Below are 25,162 nucleotides of genomic sequence, written 5' to 3'. Positions count from 1 at the left end.
AATAAATAAACAAAACAAAACAAAACAAAAAACCTGTATACATGATGCAATTCAATGCTTTGTACTAGGGCCTCAAATTCCCAAATCTAAGAACATTCTTGATATTCATTAATGTACCAATATTTGTCTGCAAATTAAGCGAACTGATGAAAAGAATTGTTACAGTTCAAGTCCTGACAATATTTACAGAATACTAAATCCTTTGATAAGTAGCAGTGTCTTACAGTTTAACAGGCAATGTTGGGGGGAAGCAAAGAGAGGCAAATAGATACACTGGTTACCTTCTGTCTCATAGAAAATAAAAAGCATCACGTTTTAATTATGTTTCAATAGTCTTCACTAATGCCTCCACTCTTTATGAGCTCTCTACTTTAACCACTGACATCTTTCTTGGGTTTGATACTTTCCTGACTGAGATTTTGAGGGGAGGGAAAGGAGTAAAGGAGGGGGAAAATCTTGAAAGCTGCTTTGGCCCCCAGTTCCATTATTCTGAGTCAAGTGTAACCTATTTCAGAATCATCCAGACAGAAAGATACATGCTCAGTATGTGTCTAATAATGTACATTCTTCTTCCCTTGCATCTTGTACACCACAGATGTAAACATAAGATGTAGTAGGAACATCGGTATAGCAGTGAGGAGGCCTGATTTTTAATCCTGATCCTGCTGCTAACATTCTGTGACTTTACCCTGGTCTTCCTGAGATTCCCCCCACCTCACCTCAATTTCCACAAGGTAAGATAAGAGAGTTCTGTTAGTTGATTTCTGAGATCCCCTCCAAATTCAAAATTACTGGTCCTTGGTTAAAAGGATAAACATTTGTTCATTGTTCTGGTTCATGTTGATTCATCAGGACTCTGAGACTCATCAGGAGTCTGCACTTAGGAGATGATTTAAGAGAATGAGACATAAGTTGAGAAGTCTTGGACATAAAAGAGTGGAGCAGGTAACGCTTCTTGGCTTTTTTTGCTAAGATCAAGTGTAAAAGGGGTAAGCAGGTAAAAAAGATAGGGTGTATTTTAAAGTAATTTGTCTCTTTCTTTTAAAAAAGAAGTTTGCACTGGGGTGCCTGAGTGGCACAGTTGGTAAAGCATCCGACTCTTGGTTTCAGCTCAGGTTGTGATCTCAGGGCCATGACTGAGCCTTGCGTCAGGCTCCACGCTCAGCATGGAGTCTACTTAAATTTCTCTCTCTCTCCTTCCATCCCTCCATTGCCCGCCCCACGCCCTCTAACCCCCCTCTCTCTCAAATAAAAAAAAGAAAAAAGAAAAAAAAATTGAATTATTTACATAATGTCTTACCAATTATTTGGTGGTTGCTATTCCAAATAGGGACACAGAGAACAGATCTTATATGAAATCCCGATATCTGGTCAGCCTAGGGTATAAGAAAATAGTTAATTAAAATTAAACATTATTTACCCATTTCTGACTTACAGCTTGCCACTCTTCATAATAGACATTTAAAAATAACTTTTAAAAAGATACTTTATAATCTATTTTTAAATGCATACAGTCACTTGTCTCTTTTAATTTAAAGCATCACAAGGAGTTCAAGCCCCAACCAAATATGAATTGATCAAACAACCAACACTACCTCCCCCAATCCCTGCAGCTGCAGAAAGCTAGATGTAAAACTCTTAATCATGCTCATACCACCAGACAAAAATCTGGCAACTGTTTTTGCCCTGAGTATTTAAAACATTTTAATTAAACCAGTAGTCAATATTTCTCTTTGGGCACATGTGTTAGTAAAAGTGCTTTGAGCCTATAATGCTGCCATATATATATACATATGTATATGTACTTTTAATTCTCTCTCTCTCTCTCTATATATATATATAGCTTTTAGAGTATATGCACACTCAAACGGGTGGGGGAATTGGGGGGAAGAGGGAGAGAGAATCTTTAGCAGGCTCCACACCGCAGGGCTCGATCTCATGATCCTGAGATCATGACCTGAGCCAAAATCAAGAGTTGGACACTTAACTGACTGAGCTATGCAGGTGCTCCAATACTCTATATTTTAAACATCACTAATTTACTATATATATTATAAAATAATATATAAAAATTCGGAGTTGCAAAAATATATGATAAATGTAGGGGTTTTTTTTAAAGATTTTATTTATTTATTCATGAGAGACACGGAGACAGAGAGAGAGGCAGAGACACAGGCAGAGGGAGAAGCAGGCTCCATGCAGGGAGCCCGATGTGGGACTTGATCCCGGGTCTCCAGGATCACACCCCGGGCTGAAGGCGGCGCTAAACCACTAAGCCACAGGGGCTGCCCAAGGTAGGGGTTCTGAGATCTTCTTTCTGTACTCTAGGGGACTGTCAGATGATATATTTAAAATATGAAGGTATAAGTACCAGGATCAAAAACCATCATTCAGTAATAAGCTCTACTGGATATTAAAGCCAGTGGTCCATATCTAACTGTTAGATAAGAACTACTAATGACTGATAGAGTGTTGGTGAGTTCATATGACTTTGATTTCTAGTGAGAAAGGTCAACTTGCCATCCAAATACAATAGGAAAAAAAAGATATCAAAGTTTTAGATCATAGTTATTGGGGGTAAAAAGGTACTTTTAGATTTTTAAATGTTCATTTTAGGACTTAAGAGCTATATATTTTAAACATTTGAAATTGGAAGTTAATTTACACACTTAAATTTTATGTTTGGATTGTTTTGGTTTTCCTCTGAGAAATTAATTTTCCAGATATCTTCTATTCTTGATGCTGGTAAGTAAATCTCTTTTTTAAAAGTCCTTTTTGGAAAAAAAAAAAAAAGCCCTTTTTTAGTTTTGTTCAAGAAATCTCTCCCTACTCCTATTTCACGAAGACATCCTCCCATTCTTTTCCTAGAATCTTTATTGTTTGCGCTTTCACATTTATATTTGCAATCAAACTGAAAATGATTTGTGAGAATTGTGTGAGCTAAAGTCAAGACTCTTCCAACATCTATTTATTTACTACCTCCTATGCACCAGACACATTGTTGGGCTTTGAGGATATAAAAATGAATTTAAACAGTTGCATGAGGAGCTCACAGTGTAGTAAAAATAGAAAGAGTCAAGATAAAATGAGTGTCCAAATAAAGCGTGTTCAAAATACTATGGAAAAGCCAGCAACTGACTCTGTTTAGAGAAATCAAGAGCGGATTTAGATCCTTACGAGTGGGTCTTCAAGGACAGGGATGGCCCAATGATGCTGAGCTCACATTCACTGGATATGCACTTCCTGTCAGGCACCTGATTCAGCACCTTCACATGCATCATCTCATATATTTATTAAAACAACCCTGCAGGTAGGTAAGACTCAGAGAGATTAACTGCTTTGAATGTGGATAGACTTCTTTAAAGGAAGTCAGACAATAACAGACAGGTCCATCAGTTATCTTCCAAAAGAAACAAAGTAGTTTTCTTTCTCTCCCTCAGGCTAAGGTCTGATTTACACCAAGCTAGAGTGCGAGAAGAGGAGGAGGTTGATTTTACAGACATCTGGGAGGTATAGGCTACAGATTTGGGCCGGCCAGAGCAGTACTAGAATGTTCGGGCCTGCTTGGTTTTGCTGAGGGTCATACACAGGCGTGCATAGTCCTGGGCCAGCACTGAGGGGAGGCTTGGTTGCCTCTGCCGACTCCGGGACAGCTGTACCTCCGCTCTAACCTCTCCCAGGAGATCTGCAGCAGCTGAAGAAAGAGGTCACAGTGCAAGAAGACAAGGAACGTGCAATGAGTGGGTGAAACAAGGAGAGAGCTTGAGAGGCTGGTGGTGAGAAAAACAAACCTCAGGCTGTTTACCAGTGAAACACGAGAGAATTTGGTTTACCAAAAATTACTGTAGTTCCCCCAAAGAATGTTCTATTCTGGGGAGGTAAGGGTATTCTAGGGGAGGTTTTCTCATCCTTGTTGAAGATAACATGGATGTCTGGTTTGAGTAAGAGTGGCTGGAGTTCCCCGATGTGGGGAACACAGGACGTTTGAGGGATATTATTCCGAGTTCAAGTTACAGTGGAGATGGCAGTGGGAGAGAACGAGGAGCTGAGGCACTCATCTTGGAGTCATCAGCCTCTGGTTTGAACTGAGTAAAAGCACCACGGAAGAACTTGTCCAAGGAAAAGACAAAAGAGGATGAAAATTGAACTGAGCTGGGGTGGGGGACACATGGTATTTTGGGTAGAAAGAGGAAGCTGGGGTCAGTGACAGGGATGGAAAAGAACTCCAAAGCTCATACCTCAAAGTTTGTGCATTTCTAATGTGTGGACATGTTGCTACAACCTTTCTGGAAACAGATTTATTGATGTGTATCCAGAGTCCAAAATGTAGAAATACCCTTTGACCCACCAATTCCTGTGCCTAGAAATTTATTTTATGGTAATTATTATAGCTCACACAAAAGTTTACATATAAAGGGGTAAACCATAGATAGCATTGCTAATGATAATGATATATTAGAAATAACCTGAGTACTCAACTGGAAGGAGTTGGTTAAGTAAAGCATAGCACATCTATACAATGCAATATGTTCATCCATCTAATTTAAATCATGCTATGGAGGAATATTTGTTAATGTGGAAGATTTTCTTTTTTTTTTAAAGATTTAATTTATTTATTAATGAGAGACATAGAGAGAGGCAGAGACACAGGCAGAGGTATAAGCAGGCTCCATGCAGGGAGCCCGAGGGGGAACTTGATCCCAGGACTTCGGGATCACACCCTGGGCTGAAGGCAGGTGCTCAACCAGAGTCATCCAGACGTCCCAATGTGGAAGATTTTAATGTACTAAGTGATAATAGTGTGGGGACACTCCATGGGTTTTGACAACTGCATAATGGCATGCATCTACCATTATGGTATCCAGAGCAGCTTCACTGCCCCTCACATCCTCCCTGTTCCTCCATCCCTGCTCAGCTCTGGTACACTTCTCCCCCCATCCCCCAGCTTTATGGAGATAGGATTGACAAAATTATAACACTTTCAATGTGTATAACATGATGGTTTGATATGTGTATACACTGTGAAAGAATTCTGCCCCTGGGAGTTTTTAAATGACTGTTTCTGCTTTCCACATTTTAGATAATAAATTCCTTGTATGCAAGGGAAAAGTTATTTTCTAAATAGGACTAAAGTGGAACAACAGTGTCAAATTTTGCAGAAGAGTTGAGTGGGATAAGCACCAAAAAGTGGTTATTGGATTTAGCAACACAGGAGGATAACTGAAGGCAAAGACAGTCAAGGCAGGAAGGGATGGGATGAAGAACAGAAGTCAAGTGGTTAGTTCTGGAGGAGAGGAGGGCTACTCCGAGAGAGCGGAGCTACACTGGTCCAAAGCTGGGGGCTTGTGTGGGCTGCGTGCGAGAGGACAGGAGGGGCAACAGAGAATGTGGAGAATGTCTTTAAATCATCGCCACTGTGCAGAGGGAAGAAGTGAAGCTGGCACTAACTGGCTATGAAAACAGGGAAGAGAGAGCTGGTAATGGTCAGCATGCGTGATGAGCCCAGCCCGACGGGAGAGAGGGAGGAGGAAGGATAGCAGAGTATTATAGGAGTGAATTTTTTTTTTTAATTTTAGCATCATTAAGGCAATCCCCCCACTTGTCTATCTGTGGCAATGCTGTTGTTTCTGGAAAAGTGAAACTAATCCGAGTTAGTTAATATGACCATATGAAATGGCAAAGACGGGAAGCATATCTCATTCTCTGCAGGGGCTGAAGGAAAAGAGATGAGGCCCATCAGGGGAGAATCCCAAAGAGGGGTGAAGAGGAATAACAAAGTATGAAGGAAAGAATCATCTTCGTTAGTTGGATAACCCCAGGTCTTCAGATCATATGTCAATGGAGATAAAAAATGTCTATTGGCCCCAACCAAGACACCGAAACTCTCTTTGTCTCAATTTTTGCCATCGATCTTTATCTGGGGCACACCAGGACGTTAACACCCGCTGTCTCTAGATTTTGGCATTATAGCAGATTCTCATCTTTTGTCCTTTGTGCTTTTTCTTATTTTCCAAATTGGAAAATAAGATATGTTGAAAGAAAATAAGAAAGAATATTGTTTTGAAAGAATATGTGTGTGAAAGGGTTTCAAAATTTGTAAGGTGTTTTGCAAATGTAAATATTACTAATATTGAGAGGAAGAGCTGCCCCCAAATATCTGCCCCACTGTTCCACAAGGTTCCTGCTTGATCATTCTTAGTTTAAAACCCACATTTTAGAGTCTCAAATGTTAGACCATGTGAGACTAAGCAGCCTTTCTAGGAGGCTAACAGTTAAAATAAACATATTATCGAGGAGTGCCTACTTCTTTCCAATTGAAGATGCATATAGCTAAAAATTCTGTCTCGCCTTTGTCTTCATTGGATCTTTTCAGTTAATGGACCTACTTGGAGCCACCCAAACATGCTTGTCACATTTTCTAGCCTCTCAAAGGTGGTCAATGAAAATGTGGTTAAATGAATCAGTGGTACTCTAACACTATTCTTTAATATCCAATGTGTTTTCTTTCCCTACAAAGATATGTACAATTTTAGCAAAAATATATATATTTTAAAGATTTTATTTATTTATTTGAGAGAGAGTGAATGAGAGAGAGAGCATGAGTGAGGGGAGGGGCAGAGGGAGAAGACCCCCTGCTGAATAGGGAAGGGAGCCCGATGACTCGGGGCTCCATCCAAGGACCCCAGGATCATGACTCGAGCCAAGGGAAGATGCTTAACCAACTGAGCTACCCAGGCACCCTAGCAATAATTTAAAGCCATACTTCATCTCCCAAATATCAATATACTAGAGAGAAATTCTGGTACTAGGACAAGTGGAAGGAGATGTTCTAGTCAGTGGCTTGATTTTTCTGAAATAGTAGAGAGGCAGTTTCTTTTTCCTTAACTTACCTACACAGAGAATCAATCCTGATGGCTTCTAGAACATATCTACAATGAATCTTTAAATTTCTGACAAAAGAAATTTATTTTTTCTCCTAAGAAAAAATAACTGACCTTTGGGCTTAGAACTGAGGCATTGTCTTCACCACCTATGCAGCAGAGTCTGTTCCACGGGACCCCAACTTGTCTTCACTCCCACAGCTACCCCATTCTGTATCTTATTCCTCCTAACCTTCCTCGCTTTCCTGGTCATCTGTAATTGTTGTTTTCCACTGTCCAGTCCTCTCTACCCAACCCTACCTCCTGGAAGGGATCTCAAACTGGTTTACACTAAGTATCAGCGACTGAGAGATTAGTGGTAGCAAATGCTTTTCAGCAGATCCATGGAGCTCTATCTCTTAAAGGTTTCAATTTTGCACATTTCCCTTTGTAACTCTAGCATAGCTGATAGACCAGAAGGCACTATAGGAAAGAGACAATGAATTGTCCTGCTGGGCTAGCACTCAGCATCCCAGATTGCGGGAGTGCTTTGCTATGAAGCACTGACAGGCGAAATGGGCTTTAATGCTGTAAGTCAAAGGATCTTAGAGCCTGGAGCCCCATTATCTTTAAGTGCTACATGACAAGGGCAAGAACTATTGAGTTGTCTTCAATGGACTTTAATAACAAAAAAAAATCAGAGAAAGAATTTTATATGGAAAAACTGCATAGGATTGAATTGTGATGGACTTAGGGTCATGACACCTTAGATTTAACTGTGTAACTCTGAGCTTCAGCCACCCATGGCCAAAGGGATCTGGGTCCTGATGGGTTTCCCATTGCTCCTAAATTTGTAACAAATCATCCGTGCATAAGGCCTGCCCTACTTTTTAGTTATTTTCTGCCATTCCCCCCTTTCTGAACCTTTCTTATTTATATATCGTGTCCAATTGTTCATCCCTGCTGCAGGCAGAGTAGAAACCCTGCACATAATGACTCTGAAAATTCTCTTCCATAACTATACAAATGGGAGGAAATACTAAATTAAGCAGTAGAACATTATACCTTATAATGACTAAATAATGCGTTGTTGTGCATTAGTATATTTGTTTTAAGGTATTCTTTAGAATCTGGTATGAAAAGAAGAGCAGAAAGCTCCACCGATAATGCATTTGAGTGCAACTAATTATCGGGAGTTGAATTCATAAGCACAATGCCAGCTAAAAGCAAGACCAGAATAACTGTTTCTGGTGACCATATTTATAAATAGAGTATGCACTCTAAGAAGCCACCTGATACAGCAGCAGGTCATCTGCAAATGCACGTGCTGTACATGCTGTTGGGATGTCTCAGGCAAAGAAGGATCTTAGTATAAAATCCAAGCAGCACTGTATGCTGGCTAGGGCAATAGAAAATAATCATCTAAATTCCCCAAAGATAAGGCAAGGCAAATTAATTTACTTAGAATTTGCATTATTTCAATTCTCGTTCTAAGCAGTAATTTACAGTTTCTAGAGAGTTTGTAATAGCCTAGCAAAATGTAATTTCACATAAGATATAAAAGGTCTAAAATTTAAAAAATATCTTTAAATTTTGCCTGATGATGAAAATAATACAAATACTTCTGAAATTTTTAAGTAAATATAAAATCAAAATCTCTAATCTTGCCATCGCTAAACATGGCAACTATTAACAGTTTAGTATAAGCCCTTCCTGATCTTTTCCTATAGATATATAATATGCTCATGCATCAATTTATGATTTTTCAAAAACAGAGATATGTTCATAAACAACATAGATAAAATATTCAACAATGTTGAATAGTAATGACTATTAATTTCTAACCATTGTTCTAGTTGTTGGGGAGACATCAGTGAGCAAAACCGACAAAATCCTCACCTTTGTTGAGCTTACATTCTAGTGAGAGAAGACAGCTGGCAAAAAATACAACAAAAATACAGAAACAGATTACATGTTAGAAGGTATTAGGAATTACAGAGAAAAAATAGAGCAGGATAAAGGGAATTAATATCAAGGTTGTCAGGCCATACTAACAGCTAATATTTGAAAGATGACTTTAAAGAAGTGAGGATTTAAGCCACACAGATATTGGGGGAAGAGTATTTCAGCTGAGAGAACGGCCAGCGCAAAGGCCCTGCAGTAGAAATGTGAGCAGCATAGTCTAGGAATAAACGGACCAGTGTGGCTGGAGAAGTAGAAGTCAGCGCTGGGGCCAGATAAGGAGATGCCAGATGTGTAGGGCATTGTAAAGCTCTAAGAGAATTGTGAGTTTGATTTTTACTCTAGTGACATAAGGAGGCTTTGAAGAGTTTGTGCGCAGAGTTGTGACATGATATGACTTAAAAATTAAGAGTATCTGGCTATTCTATAGGGAATAGCATATAGAGGGGCAGAGATTAAGAGGCTCTGGCCATGGAAAATAGTCCAGAGATGAGGGTGGCTGGACCTGGTTGGTAGCAGTTGAGCGGTGAGAAGTGGTCAGATTCTGGATAAATTTTGCAAGTAGAGCCAATTGGACTTCCTGATGAGTTAGATGTGTAAATGAGAGGATGATGCCTATAAAATTTTTGTCATAAGCATCAAGAAGGATTGTGTTGCCTTAATAGAGACAGGGAAACAGAAAGAGGAGCAGGCTTGGGAGAAAAAAAGATTGTGAGCTCTGTTTTGGACATGTTAGATTTAGGAGCTCTATTAGAAAAATATATGTACATAGGTGTATATATATGCACATATATTATTCTATACATTATTCTATACATACTTCTTTGTGGTTTTTCTCCTCGTGGATATTTTTCCATAGCAGGACATACGGAAGGTCCTATGGGATAGAGACATTTTGTGTGGATGCAATTGTAGTCATTATCATAGAGTGGTAGGTCGAATTCTAAAGATGGCCTCTAAGATTCCGACCTGCCACCCTCCACTTTGTACAAGTCTGGTACCATCCTCCCCCTTGAGTGTGGGCAGGACTTGTAACTATGACAGGATCATCACTTCCTTGATTAGGCTACATTATGTGGCAGAGGTGATGGGAGAGCCACTCTTGTGATTACGTGAGTCACTCCTGACATCACGGAAGCCTCAGTCATGGCCAACGTCCTGTTGGCATTGAGCAAGTGAGGTACTGTGTTGTGAGAGGGCCATATGACTAGCACCTAAGGGCAGTGTGTAAGAGCTGAGAGAGACCTTTTAATAGCAGTCAGTAAGAAAATGGAAACTTTAGTCTACAACTTCAAGGAACTCAATTCTATCATCACCTGAATAAGCTCTGAAAAGTGCCAAAATCCACATGAGAATGCCACCTGGCCAACATCTTGGTTTTAGCCATCTGAGACCCCAGAGTGGAGAATGCAGCTCTGCCGTGCCCAGATTTCCAACCTATGGGAATTGTGAGATAAGAAGCGGATGTTTGTTTTAAGCTGCTGAATTTGCGGTGTCTTGTTATGGAGTGATAGAAAATTAATACACATGGTGTTCTGTCCGTGTCTTCAGGAGCCGAGTGTGGGCCTCCTCTTTCCAAGGAGCAAATGATGAGCAAAACTACAAAACCCATCTACACAATAACCTGTGAACATGAGGGTTTTTTGAGCTGCTATAAATAAAATAATCAGGTATATCTTTTCTGTCTTCTGTCTTCCATTCTTTCCATGGAGGATGTAACAGAATAAATATATAGCGATCTTCATAAGGTTGTAGAATTTAAAGCTCAGAAATTTAGTTCTGGCTCTATGGGTATCTTACATAACTATTCCATCATCATTTTCCACCCATAAACCAAGCAGTTTGGCCTTAAAACCATGCAGACTATCAAGCTCAGCAGGTGCCGCTCCTAGGAGTCAACTCAAACAGGCAGACAGAAGGCAAGTAATCACTGTGCCTTGCCCTCTAAGTTGCTCTGTTCCCACAGGGAGGGAACTCCATTAAATATTTAATACAATCACAAAGAGAATACTCAGCAGGTAGACAACTATGATTACTTGCCCCATAGCCTTCACAGCAGGCTCCTGGCAGCACCTGGGATGGGCTTTCTATCACATGAAACACATCCTTTTGTAGTTTTTATTAAAAGGAAGACCAACAGTTTCAAAACTGAGATTTCAAAGTAAGGGTCATTCTCTTGCTGCATATCTTTGGGCAGAATTTTTAAGGACTTCCCTGGAGTTATTATAAGGTAGGAAAGACACTGAAATTGGAAATCTAGTTTCCACTTTAATTGAACAGCTAAGGCAAAGCTTGGTAGAGTAAATTCTCTCTTATTAACAGAATGCCACTGGCATCATGAATCCCCAAACTGACAAGCTTCTCATGTTGGTCTAAATTGGAGAAGAAACCACCAAATACACATGAGAAGACGTATTGGGGTTGGCACTCAGTTAGTGATCTGAAGACTCTACAAGATGGTTTACTAGATGAGTCATTCATCACAGGTTGCTAAACAATTTTATTGATGGGGAAAGGAACACCTCCCTATGCAGTGCCAATGATCAGGAGTGTCCATCTGGGCTTAGCATAAGCAAAAAACTAAATTCCTTTTATGTCAAGCCATGGAGATTTTGGAGTTTACCTATTGCCTTAACTGATACTGTGGTTTGCATGCAGGCAACAGGGCTGTGTTTGAGATATACCAGTGTCACTGGCTTTTCAGCTATGTTTTAAAGATTGGTGGATTGTTTGGACCTGGACAGTGTGGCTGGCTCCTGAAATCTGATCATCCTTAATGTGCCTTAGTAATCTGGCCCCTGGATGTCTGGCCATTCTTGTGAAGAGCCAAGTCTGCATATTGCTGGCTCCTTTAGGAAAGGATATGGTGATCATCTCTCCATGGCAGCCCAAGGCCATGGGACATGCATCCAGCTTTCACCACCTTTGTAACTAACATCTGTTACTAAGAAGACAAGCAGAGACCTGGCTGACTTGAAGAGCTACAGGTTATCAGATTAGTGCCACCATCTCTTCTTTACTGTCAACACTCACTTTTAACTCCCCTCTTTGGCTAGAGACTTTCCTCTTCCTTCCCCATTGTGTCTGTGGATGAAGAGAACTGAAGTTGGCTTATCTATAATCAAGGTCTGCTGGTCTGCAGCTCTGTAAAAAGGCCCTGCATTTAGAGATAAGGACCTGCTTCTGCCAACCTGTCCCCACCCCAAAAGAAGAAACTAGTTCTTAATCAGATGAATATCTTCACCGACATTTATATAAGATTGCATCATTTACAAAATATTTATATAGAATTCTACATGTTACAATACATATGCAAGTAGTATGCCCAAGATGACATAACAGGTGAGTGGAGCAGACAGGACAAAAAGGTAGGTCTGTTGGCCAACGTTCATGTGCCTTTGTGGACAGAGGAAAGATGGAGTGGGCTCCATTGCCCAGAGAGCCCCTCTGCAGCTGGTCCACATAGGAAGCCAGTTAGGGAATTGAATTAGGAATCAGAAAGTCCAGTTAGTTCTGTGCCCTATCTTGAGGAAGCTGTGTCGCCTTAGACAAGACACTCCAGCTCTCTGTTTCCTTATCTGTAAATTAAGGAAATCACTAATATTCCTATTAACTGAAAGTTGACACACCTATAGTATGAAACCCCAGAATAAAGCCAATTCATTTTTGGGTGTTCTATCCCAGACACTACACTGTCTGATGAATTTGGGTCCTTCTTCATGTTCAGTAAAGAGAATTCAGGTTGCCAGAATTAGCCACTGAACCATTGAGAAACTGAGGGTAGATACCATTATTCAGGAAAATGTATTTCTGGCAGATTTAAGTTTATTGTATAGACATATGTTGAGAAAATCTGTAAGAAAAGTAGGAAATGCTTTGAAAGGGATTACCTGTGCTACCACTCTGCAAATTCATTCTTGTTAACCAGCTTCAAACTATTCAAGGAAGTTAGTGAGTGTAGAGAACCAAAAAGCAAGCACTTTTTCCAGTGGAGAAAACTCTGGGAGATACTCAATTAATCCTGGACTGAAAAAATTTCTTTATATTCTATCAGTAATAAATAAATACTCAGCTATGACCACCGATAAAAATTACAGATCCATAGCAGACCAAGAAGAGAGGACTCAAACCTTTGCAGGAAGACAACACAGTTCTAAAAGTTACCCTCTATTTCTAGGATGATTCCAGAATTACTTTTAGTGCAAGAATGATGCAATTTCATTTTCTTTTTTTCTTTTTTAAAGATTTTATTTATTTATTCATGAGACACACACACACACACACACACACACACAGAGAGGCAGAGACACAGGCAGAGGGAGAAGCAGGCTCCATGCAGGGAGCCTGACGTGGGACTCTATCCTGGAGATTTTGGAGTTTACCAAAATCCTGGAGTTTACCAGGATCACGCCCTGAGCTGAAGGCGGCGCTAAACTGCTGAGCCACCCGGGCTGCCCACAATTTCATTTTCTCATATTTTTTTATCTTGAGGAAAATACTTAAAACATTAATAAAAAATATTATCTTAAATGGTTGTCTTTATCTTATGATCTACACCATCTTACATCAGGCTTCATGGGGAGAAGGTTGGAGCCTCTTAGTCTCTTAGCATGGCGGCTTAGTCTGGAGTCTCATTCATTATTAACAAACAGTTGACTCCTGTCACTGAGGCAAAATATACTTGAGAAGGGAGAAGACCTAAGCAGATAAATAATTTTGCTTTCCCCGGAGTAATACATAATGTGTGTACACATACACACACACACATACTACAACATACACACACATTCGCAGGAAATATCTACTTAAGTGCCTGCATTTAGGCAGAATTCTCTCTCTCACCTCCATCTGCATTGATTAATTCCTTTCTAATTTTTCCCCTTAGCATGAGAAGGGAAACATAAAGTAACTTTGAATTCCAGTATCAGGGCACCCGGGTGGCTCAGTAGTTGCACATCTGGCTTTGGCTCAGGTCATGACCCTGGGGTCCTGGGATTGAGTCCCACATCGGGCTCCCTGCAGGGAACCTGCTTCTCCCTCTGCCTGTGTCTCTGCCTTTCTCTGTGTCTCTCATGAATAAATATATAAAAATCTTAAAAATAAATAAATAAATAAATAAATAAATAAATAAATAAATTCCAATACCATGCAAAGTGACCATGTAAAAATCATATATAATGCATCTTCAGATTTGCACTTGAAATCTAGTACTCGGTATATAGCAGATTGAAAGCATTTTAGGTGGAAAACCAAGAAATAACGTTGCTCTAAGTACATGCTTTATTTTATCAGAGGGTAGAAAGTGATTTCACAAAATAGTCACTGCTTAACCTACCATAGTTTACTGTCTTCAGACATCATTGCTTCTAACTACTGGCTAAAAGCATGAAATTTTTATGCCCGATCCCATAGAAATAACTGCTGGATTTTTGCTCACGAGTCCACATTGTTCTTTTTATAGATCAGTGGAGCACTCTGCTTTATTGGAATGGGCTGTGAGCGCAGGGAAAATGTGGAATGGCTGTCTCACTAATCAGGAAGAGATGTGGTAAGAGTCTGTAGACATAAGTATATGGTTTATTCAAGATCACTAAATTGTACGAGTAAGAAGTATTCTTGAGATATTGTGTTGTTTTTCATAAGAAAAAAAAGAGCAATGATTGGACGAGAATTTTTCCTTCCCTGATAAAGGCAAAGATGTTGAAACCTATGACCCAGCATGTCATTCTCCAAGGTACAGATGCTTAAACTGGGTGGCAGGTGTTCACTGCCTCATGTTTTGTTATATTTTTACATATGGCTTAGTAACCAACATTTTTAAGTGGTGTAATTTGTTGATTCTTTCTTTTCCCCAAAATTGGACTTCATGGTCCAAAGCTAAGAGCAGAATAACAGTAATCCATACCAAATTTAGCGCTGAAATTTGAGATAAGAATCAACCATGATCCCTTGACATCTAATCTAATATGATGACTTGGCAACAAGGAATTGGCAATGAATGATTTTTCTGCATAGCAAGCCTTTCAGCTTGTTCAGCTCTTACTGATGTTAATAATAGGATACTGAGAGCATTCCTTCATAAAACCGTCTAGATATTTGTTCTTCAGTATTCTTTCTCTAAAAGCAAGGAAGAAAGAAACATGGCAAACACAAGTTTGCCAAATCAGTCCTAACTCAATCGTAATGCTAAAGTATACAAATATTGACCTCTAGAAATAATTTTTGCTCTGCCAACCACAGAACCAAGTTGGTGATATTTTCCCACAAAGGAGGACAGTTAAAGAAGCTCCAGACTGTGTACTTTCCAAGGAAGATAAGTCAAAGCTCAGAAATAATGCATCAGAACTGAAGAGAGCTACAAGGGGCTCAGGGTTGGGACAGCCGAGGGAGATGCTGCAGAGATACCCAACCCAGACTGGGAGTGTGTGAAAGGATTTGCAAGGTAGGAGCAGCTGAGCTCCATGCTCAAGAATTAATAGAAACTATTAGAGGACATGGCCTGGGGGGAATAAAGCTCCAGGCAGCTACAGAGAGATGGTGAGTTTTGGAGAATAAAAATTTTCCTGCAGAGATCCGCAAAGATGACATGACTGAAGTTCGAAGTTAAGTTTAGATTGCAGCCTCCTGTCACATCATGTCCTACCCCAGACATGGGACAGCAGAGAGCAGGCCTGAGGAAGAGAACTGTGGAGTCCGGAGACTGGGGCTGAAGGGATCCCTGTCCATCTCCAGAGATGTCATTTCCACTTAAATGTTCAGCTATTATTGCTAATCTGTCCTCTGTGCTATAGTCACAGAGGTGGTGTGATCTTTCTAAAATACAACTTCTGCATTTCCCTGATTTAAAACCCAACTACTGGCTCCCCATTGCCTAGGACAAATACTCAAACTTCTTATCATGGTGTTCAAAGTCTTGGAGCAATCTGGCCTCTGCTTCCCTTTCCAGCCTCATCTCCCTGGAGCTTTCAGCAGCATTAACCCTTCTCAGCTCCCCACTTCTCCACCCCAGCCCCTGTGCTCTCTCAGCTTTGCCTGGAACACATCTCCTCACCTTCCTTGCCAAAAAACTCCTGCTACTCTTTAGATCTTAGCTTGGCAGTCTAGAATAGGAAACATGTAAATTATTGAATACACACACACACACAGATTTTATAAATTCATGTAAATTTATCTGTGTGATATTGTAGCTACTTAGAATTTAAACATCTGCAAGTCAGAACCTATACCACTTTACTATATTCTGTGTGTATATATATAGCACAATGTGCCTGCAAAATTAACATTAAACAATAACACAAACCAATTTACCATTTCTTGGGAACAATTTTAAAAGACACAGTAGTTGTTTTAGCATCTATTGGGAAATAATGATGTTATATACACATTTTTATTAATAACTACTTCATAGTTTAATACAAACTATGTTTAATAGAAAGTGTTCGTGATTTAATGCATGGGTACTTGTATATGGGTACATTTAATATAAAATGTATCCAATTGTAAAAGAGCATCAAACAAATACATAACAGATACCCATTTTGCCACAAATGAGAGTAGAGAGGAGGTTTTCCTGTTATTCAACAGCAGGCAATGCTAAGTCTGATCACAGGGGAAAGATGCAAAAAAAAAAAACAAAAAAAAAAACCTGTCGATATATATGATGTCCTTCTTATGCTTCAATGAGCAAACCATCACCAGTGTGACAAGTGAACCTTAAGACTGCAACCAGAGAATTCCTCTTACCTCGGCATCAAAGCGAGGATCCTGGTAGGCATCGCTGATGTTCACTGGAAGGCCTGTGGAAGCCACTAGCTCGGCAACACTGTTATTAATGAGCCAGTCGGAATATGATGATTTCTCCATGCTTTCTTTGAAACTATCAAAACCAAAGCAGGCAGTGAGAAAATAGAGAAATGTAAGTTTGCTTGAAAGTAAATCTCATAAAACTATAATCATAATAGGATTATCTATCCCCCTAAAGAAGGGATAAGTGACTTGAGTCACAGAAAAGCGAGGTAATTATCAGTAGCTACTTAAAAAAAACTTGTCTGCTGTAATGTAAAATAATCAAATCTATTGGAAGAAATATTAGATTTTCCATGATCCAGAGAACAGCTCTAGGTTGTATTTAGGCCAAAGCAGACAGACATAAAGTCAGTAGTCAAGTGATGACCGGAATTGACAATAGGAGGTTAATAAATAATAAGTTCCACTGACTTACTCAGCCCACATCCCTTAACTGAGCGGACTGGTGTTTGACATAGGGAAAAATTAAACCTCAGAGTGGGGAAAAATCAGCAAATATATTAGTTTATAAAATTTTAAATGCAGCAAAACAGCAGACCTAGCCCATGTGTAATCTCAATAATCACTAACTACTTTTGTGGTATGTCTCAGACTTTAACAAAAATACATTTCCTACTTACAAAATCTTACTGGAAAACCTGTTTTCATTCTACTGACCCCTTGCACTAATAATTTAAATTATATCCATATTTGATTTGGACAGGAATTTTATGCAAAATGGTTTTGTGAACTTCCCCTTGTATAGCTTTCACTACAATCATCACCTTTACAGAAATGGCATAAGAATTAGTCAGATTCCATACTCTCTCCCTCCTTCCCTTCTATCATTTCTCCCCCAACTACATATGGAGCACTGCCAGGAGCTATGGAAATGCAAAACCGAATACTGTTCAAATTAGTGATGTCAAGGAAAATTTTGGTAGAAGATGTGAGATTCGTGGCTTGGCAGATGATAACTGGAATTACATAAGTAATGCAAGTATAACTAGGGCAATGTTTTCCAAACTACATTCTGTGGAACCCTAGATTCCAGCACACATAAGTGAGTGTACCACAGCAAGAATAGTTAAGAAGGAGTCTATTGACTTTTTAATCTGAACTGCCTTATATGCAAGAATAACACTAAACACAGTTAATGGTCATTGTTACTATGCAGCACTGTGCTGCAGTGTGGAATTTGCGCCATCCCGAGAATTCGTGGCACGGAGAGGCCACCAGATGCATGAAGAAGTGGGAGGTGCAGGCATTCTCTAGCACTGTCAGTGGATGTCATCTGTAACGATGGCTGCTCTGGGTCTGGTGAATGTAACATTTATTTGGGATGTTATTCATCCCTTCCTGCATATATTAAACACTGCTAACACATCCATTTATTCTCTCTCAATCTCTGGCTGAGAAGTGGAAGTTGCACTAAAAATCAGAGTCATGTATTTCTCAGACGGTGCCTTAAGCAAAGTAATAAGGAGACTGAGGACTTCAAAGATAAGAGGAGGCCTTTATTTTCTACAACAAACAAAGAGGCAACACAAATTGCATGTTTTGTCTTCTTTGTGACATTAGACCGAAAGAAGGGACATTTTATGTTGTGCTGCAATGAAAGCAAAATATAGGAGGAAACATGATAACGTAACTGATAGGAGGAGCCAACTTGATGAAGCCATTTCTAAGTTTATAAAAGAGTGTGACTGGATGCTGCTCATTTCATACAGTGATTAATTGGTCTGTCAACTTGCTCTGCGCCGTCTTGTGTACTTTATTCCATTCTACAATTTTTAAAAAGTGATCTGGGATAGAAGAGTGTGGAAAATGCTGAGCTAGAGTGCACTGGGCAGAAGAGCTGCCGCCAGCCAGACCGTGGGGGACCAGGGAAGAAATGGTTGGGGCAGAAGAGAGGCAGAGGGCCACTGGTGAACACCTGAAGGAAGGGACTACATCAACAAGTGTGAAAACCTTTAAGCTGAGTCTTTCAGGATGGGCAAGAGTTTGGCAAAGAGAGACCGGGGGTGGTGAGGAGGAGAACACCAGAGGAGGAGGAAACAGTAGGAACAGAGACATAGACAGAGTACAGGCTGTGTTCTTGGAACACTGAGTAATCCTCTTTGGTGGAAGCACAGTATTCATGTTGTGGGGAATTAAAAAGAAAAGGTCAAGGCTTAAAGGTGGAGGCTTTGATCAAAGCTTTGACCAAAACTTAGTCACAGGCAACGGGGAGCTGTTGGAGAGTACTGGGCAGGGAGGTGACATGATTGGAGCTATGACTTGGAGACGCTCAATCCAGGGACAAGGAGCAAGACTGGCTAAGAGAGATGAAATGCAGACCAGCAAGGTGGGAGGTGACGATGCTGGTCTCTTAAGAGGTCCTGCAGAGTACTCTGCAGAGCTGGGTGGTGGGCAGACAGTGTGGCTTACGTTTTGCTCCTGTATGCCTGTGGCACTATTAGAAGCAAGTTTCTTTGAAAAGAGGGAGATGAGGAGAGATAACAGACATTTGTGAACCTGGAACACGTTATTTATTGTTGAAAATCCAGGAACAAAACCCAATTGAGTCTTTAGCACTGAAAAATCTGTGGAGTTGGGATTGTCTTCAGGGAGAATACAATGGGTGAGATCACCCAGGGAGCGAATACAGAGGGAAATCTGTATCTAGGGGAAGGAAGAAGAAGAAAGGCTAAATAAAGGGGCAGGGGATAGGGAAGAAAGAAAAAAAAGGGAAAGCAAATTTATCAGCACCCAAGGTAGGCCAAGGGCCTGGCTGGGTGCTTTATCTAATTAATTTGTTTTATCCTCACATTAATCCTACAAAATGAGTACAATTCTCTACATTTTACAGATCAGAAAACTGAGGCTCAGAGATGCTAAATAATTTTCCTAAGTGGAGATAGAACTTTTAGCTAAGTGTGACTGCAGAGCCCTAGATTATTCTGTTTGTCTTCTTGCCTCTCAGAGAAGGAGTCAATGGGTAGGAGTTGAGCAAGAACAACAGGTTTTCACCTAAAGAAGGGAGTGGCAGTCCGCATCACAGAGAGTTTCAGGGAGATATTGCAGATCATAAACACTTCAGTCTGAGACTGCATGCAGTCAAAGGAAGAGGAAGGAAAAGACATTGGATTTGATCATCTAGAGCCGTAGGTCCAATTTGCAAGGAAGATGATGAAAACACTTACAGAGCAGGGGCTCCTGGATGATTCATTCTAAATCTAAACACGCTTAGAATGGGTTTAGTTCAGGCTGCATATGTACTGCAATCACTCTAAAATTGTAGGACAATGTAAGATACTCAACTCTGTGCAAGGCTTTGTGTGTAGTAAGCAGAGTTGAGGTGGTTTCTAGAAAGTATGAACCATAGTCACTCCCCTCATGGTGGTTGCCACCTAGTTGGGGAGGTGAAAATAAACACACTGACACACAATGAACAATTTCAGCGCCCATTTCAAATTTCACATGAAAAATGTGTCTCATGGCTGTGTTGACTAGTTGCCAAGTCCACTGTACCGATCATGAATGCAAAAGAAGTGCTGGGGGGAAGCAACCACCACAGCTGTTGTGATCGGGGTAAGGCGAGGGAAGAGGAGATTTTAATGAACTAATGTTGCAATAGTGCAAGCAGATTTTCTGAAAGCCACCTCTCCGTTCCTTCAGTTTAATGTTGCCCATGTACATTAACCTAAGGCCCAGGGCACATTAAACCAAGCTCATGCTTGGTCCAGAAAGATGGTCAGGAAGGATGATTGTCACTCGCAGTATTTATATCACATTCTGGCTTTTGCACCAATTCAACCTTCTAAATCTTAAAATTTTACTGAAATGCAAAATCATGATGTGGAGTTAGAGCTTTCAAAAACTTGCTTTTTTTCAAAAGGATGATTTGGTTTTATGATTAAGAAGATTTGCCACTACCAAGGAAAATGATCTTAGACAAGCTGCTTACACTTCCTCTATAAAACGAGTATAGTACGACTACTTAGTTATTGTGCAGATTAAGGTGATAATTTATACAAGTACTTAACATATTATCTAGCCCACAGTAAGCATTTTTTAAAAGTATCGACATTTTAATAGCTTCTAAAGTAAATTCCGCATGTGACAGTACCCTTTGTATATTTCAGTGATGAAGTGTCGTGAATTTAATCATAAACGAAAGGGCCCAAATTATTTCTGTTTTTTGAGGGACACATCTGGCTTAAAGGATCAGTTCTTTCATAAAGGCCCTATAGGTCAACCAGGCCCTACAGGTCTGACCTTCTGATTTATGAGGGCTCTTTTATTCTGTGTGTCTTCCTCTCTTTTGATTGATTGCTGTTGGGGCAGAACATGTTAAGATCATGGACACAGCCGTGTGTGGTTATGCAGGTTCTGCCCTATGTAGGGGCACCTTGCAAAAGGAATGAACGGAGGCTGAAATCTAGCCTGTTTGTGCATGTTGGCTTAGCGTTGCATCCATCTAGAGGAAGTACTTTTTCTATTCTCACAGAGACACTATATGAGCTGACAATGGCCCTGTTTCAGTCTCTCTGATGAATGGACATCTAATATCAAATTGAATGCCTTTAGTGATAGAGAAGTCATTACCTACTAAAATATCCCATTCCATTTGTGGCAGCTCAACTTACTTCCCAATAATCATCCTTTGTTCCCAGTCCTATGGTCTGTGGATCATGGATCTCATTAGCTGACAGCCCTTGAAATATTTGGCAGCAATTAACATGTTTCCCATAGTCTTCCACCTAAGATCATTCTTTTCTGACCAGCTCTAATCCCTTCAGCTACTCCTCCTCTGGCATGCCCTCCTTATTCTCATTGTCCCAATCTTAATGTATCCCTGCTGATTAATAGCCAGTCCAGAAGAGTCTTCTCCATGGGGTCTGAGCAGCATGGGGGTGGGATGACCATCACCTTTGTTCTAGATCCTGTTCTTACCAGAAAAGTCAGGGTTGATAGTTTCTAACAGGTCTTATTTTTTTAATAGGTTGTTGGAAGTTTAAATTAATTTCCAAAATTGAATTAACCAACTTTCTAGAGCCCCCTAAATCTGACCAAAGATATCAAATCCAGCACTAAGATTTTCAGTTTGGGCCAGAACCAAGATAAGGAGTTACTGCAGTTTGGAAACACATCAATAATTTGATTATTTTGTAGTTTGTGGGTGCAAATGAGATCATGTCAGTTCAGTGGATCTTAGCTGCCATGGCATAACTGCAAGACCACAGAAACCTCCAAGTCTTCTCTTCACCCCTCACTCTACCCCTCTAGGGAGACTACTTCTTTCGCTGAAGGCCCCTTGTCAAAACCTTGGAAGCCGCTTGAGGGAGATCAGACACTCGAGGGTGTGTAAGTTTCATGGAGTAAAGGAAGAATCCTTTCCCCCACACTCTGTACAGTATTTTGCCCCCTAGTTCCCAAGGCCATATTGTTTGCATCTACATTACCAGAAGTTTCCTCATTAAATAGCCCCTCAGCTTCTCCCATACCCTTCTCTGTTCTAGGCAGGGAATAGGGCTGGGCTGACCCTTCTTTCAGCAAAAAGAAAAAGACACTTACTAATCATCTCAGGCAAGTGGATGTCTGGGGGTGACTGTCGCTGGGTTTGTGTATATTTTGCCAAGACATTTACTGTGTATCGGAGCACCACAGAGAGGGGGAAAATAGCTTAAAATTCTATACAGTATTCATTTGTTGTTGAAAATCAAAAGTTTTGAGAAACCATTAAAATCCTTCCAAATTTTATATGTTTTAATATCTGTCCATGTTTAATAGCCTCTCATGTTCAAGTCATAACACTATTTTGACGCTTAAGGTGGGGATGTTAAAATAAATTCTGGCTCAAAGAAAAATGAAAATCTTTGAAATAAGAGTCTGAGAAAAGGAAAATAAATACAGTTGTCACGTAACTTCAGTGACACTTCCTTAAAAAGTAAAAATTAGCCATTTAGTTTATTTTAACTCTTTAAAAAGTAGACCTCCCTGAGATCAAGACTTGTTTAAAATAACATGAAAATGGTAAAGAAATCCTTTACTTGTATTTTACTAAAGCCAGGTGCATAGGAAGTGCAGGTTTTTAAGTGAGTTTCCTAAGGGCTGCAGTTTAGAGTCTTCTTTCTCATCAGTATCTTGCTTCCAAATATGAGACTCACACTGACTTCAAAGAGAGCTTCATGAGTTCAAATATATTGACAGTGGAAGGATAAAAGAGAATTGCCATATTATAGATAAGACATAATTCCTGAAATGTGGCTGCCCCTGAAGTGAGGGACAGTGAGGTAAGATATAAACCTGAGGACAAGTTGCAGAGTAGTGAAGGAAAGAATCAATACAAGTAAAAAAAAAAAACAACAAAAAAAAACAAGGCAAAATAAAACACCTCTGGACAAGTAACTTCACCATCTTCAATTGTCTGAAAAACCTATATTAGCTAAAGATTCAAACAGAGAAAACTATATGAAAATACACTTAAGACTTTTTTAAAGATTAATTCTCAAAATGGGTCTCTAAATTAGAAGACAAAATACCTGAATAAAATAATGTTAATCACTAGACTGTGTCTTAATTGACATTTTTGTTCTCAACTCTAGAGTTTAGTCTTCATTAGAGACTCCCAAGGCTTTGCTCTTTTAAGAATAACCATGTGTTGATCATTCAAGAATGATCATGTCCCCTACTAAGTGCTGGACAGTTGTGGGGCAAATCTTGCATGAACACATCAATAAAGGTCCTTTCCTTTTTGCTTAAAGAAGTTGGCAATGGCAACCCATCTATATATGGATGGTCAACTCAGCCCTGTCTCTACCTATATAAAAGAGGTATAGGAAGATGCTAAAGGGGCCACACCCCTGGGGAGCTCATAAACAATGACAATGTTTTGTGGTAAGTGCCCTAACAGAAAAAATGTACAAGGCATTATGGGAACAGAAAAAAGAAGGGTCAGTTTTGTTTAGGTTGGGAATAGTATTAGGAAAATCACTTCCCAAAAGGAAATTGGTATAGCTGGTCTTTGTGGAAGTGAAAGTTCATCTGGCAGAAAAAGAAGGTAAAAACAATCCAGACACAATATGAGTAAAGCTTTAGAAGTGTGAGGTTTTCTGTATTGATATGATAAATATTAGAGCTAAAACTGAGGATACATGGTGGAAATGATCAATAAGGGTACAATGGAAGAGGCTAACCAACAAACTGTGGCTCCATGCACATACTTTGTATCCAAACCAAGTATATACTGACGATCTTCACATCTACAACAGCAGCCCACTGTGACTTCCAATATATATATATCTCCAAGTACTTTCTGGACATTTCTTCCTCGTCATCTTCAGGTATCTCACATTTAATATTTTTAAGATTACACTAATATATTCTCCTTGATGTCCTATAACAATCATTGAAGAAAACTGTGACCATTAACTAAAAATATATCATTAGGTTGGAAGCAGAAGTGTCAACATAGGCACATCTATTTTCTCATTGTGAAGGAATGATTGTCAATTGCCCTCTGTTAGCTTGAGTATTATCCAGTGGGGGCAGGATTCAGAAAGGCAAAGAGGCAGGACAGGACTCCAAGAACTCTAGGACAGATGCTTCTTTTTTTCTGCTTTGCAAACAAAAACTGATTTTTGATCTATAGGTTGTGCCTGATACTATTTGCCATTTTGTTTTACTGACTAGAGGTTGTTCTGAGCTTTGGTTCACAAAGAGAAACTCTATCCCTTACTTTTTCTTTTCAGGTAAACCTATCTATCCCTGGGTCCTTCCTGAAGCCTCGAGCTGTGCAGCATTATTTGAAGTTGTCTTTTAATTAGGAGATTAAGGAACTAAGTCAATACCAGTGGGACTCAAAGCCAGCACCCCAGCAGGAAGAGTCTTGAATACCCAGAACTGGGACATGAATAATCCCCTACTGGCTTCAGTATGTCTTTGAAGGTTACCAAACAAATCTTTTAGTCATAAAAAGTAATGGGAGAGAGTGTAATTAGCAAGCAGAGCTGGCCTGTCAATTCTCCCAGTGTGGTAGGTGAGAAGGTGCTCTAAATTGCAGAAGTTCCAAAACCTTATCATGACCCATTAATGGATTTCCTTTAAGGCCTTGCCTGAGGGCACTTCATCACACTCTTATTTCTCTTGTTTTAAGCATTCTGTGTTATTAGAAATTAAGACATGGTGATCAAAGAACACATTTTATCTCCTTCATTTCTTCAAGTTGTACAATTAGAATGATGAGATTTAGATGAGATTTAATCACCCACAGGAGTTGGTGTCACTTTGGGGAAGTCTTGTGACTCTTGGATAGGTGTCAGATGGCATCACTGTGAGTGGTTGATGTCTACAATTTAGCATCATATAGTGACAACTGCTTGCTTTCACAGCCAAGCAAATCTGGAAGGGTTTTTCATATCTTGGCCCTACATTTCCTAGTTGTGAGACTACAGATAAAATTTTAATAACTCTTAGTTTCCATAATGGAAAATAGGTGAAATAAAATTCATTTTACAGGGATATTTGGAGGATATAACAATATAATGTTGATGAATGCATGGCACATAAAA

At 39.8% G+C, this 25,162-nt stretch overlaps 1 protein-coding gene across 8 annotated transcripts in view; it reads right to left on the bottom strand.

The window, feature by feature from the left end:
* The window catches only part of PDE11A (phosphodiesterase 11A), a 405,439-nt gene that overhangs the window by 168,838 nt on the left and 211,439 nt on the right, over nucleotides 1–25,162 (bottom strand). For all 8 annotated transcript variants that reach the window (XR_012023877.1, XR_012023878.1, XM_072811251.1 and 5 more), the window contains 2 exons: nucleotides 16,566–16,698; nucleotides 1,301–1,376 (listed from right to left, as the gene is read on the bottom strand). Coding sequence is in view for 6 of the 8 variants with exons in the window: in XM_072811251.1 (XP_072667352.1) it covers nucleotides 1,301–1,376; nucleotides 16,566–16,698 (209 nt within the window). In the remaining 2 variants the exon portion in view is untranslated. The remainder of the gene's footprint in view (nucleotides 1–1,300; nucleotides 1,377–16,565; nucleotides 16,699–25,162) is intronic.

This window comes from Canis lupus, chromosome 34 (genome assembly GCF_048164855.1).
Source record: "Canis lupus baileyi chromosome 34, mCanLup2.hap1, whole genome shotgun sequence".
Lineage (NCBI taxonomy): Eukaryota > Metazoa > Chordata > Mammalia > Carnivora > Canidae > Canis > Canis lupus.
The sequence above is the reverse complement of the archived record's forward strand: the minus strand, read 5'-3'. Positions and strand labels throughout refer to the sequence as shown.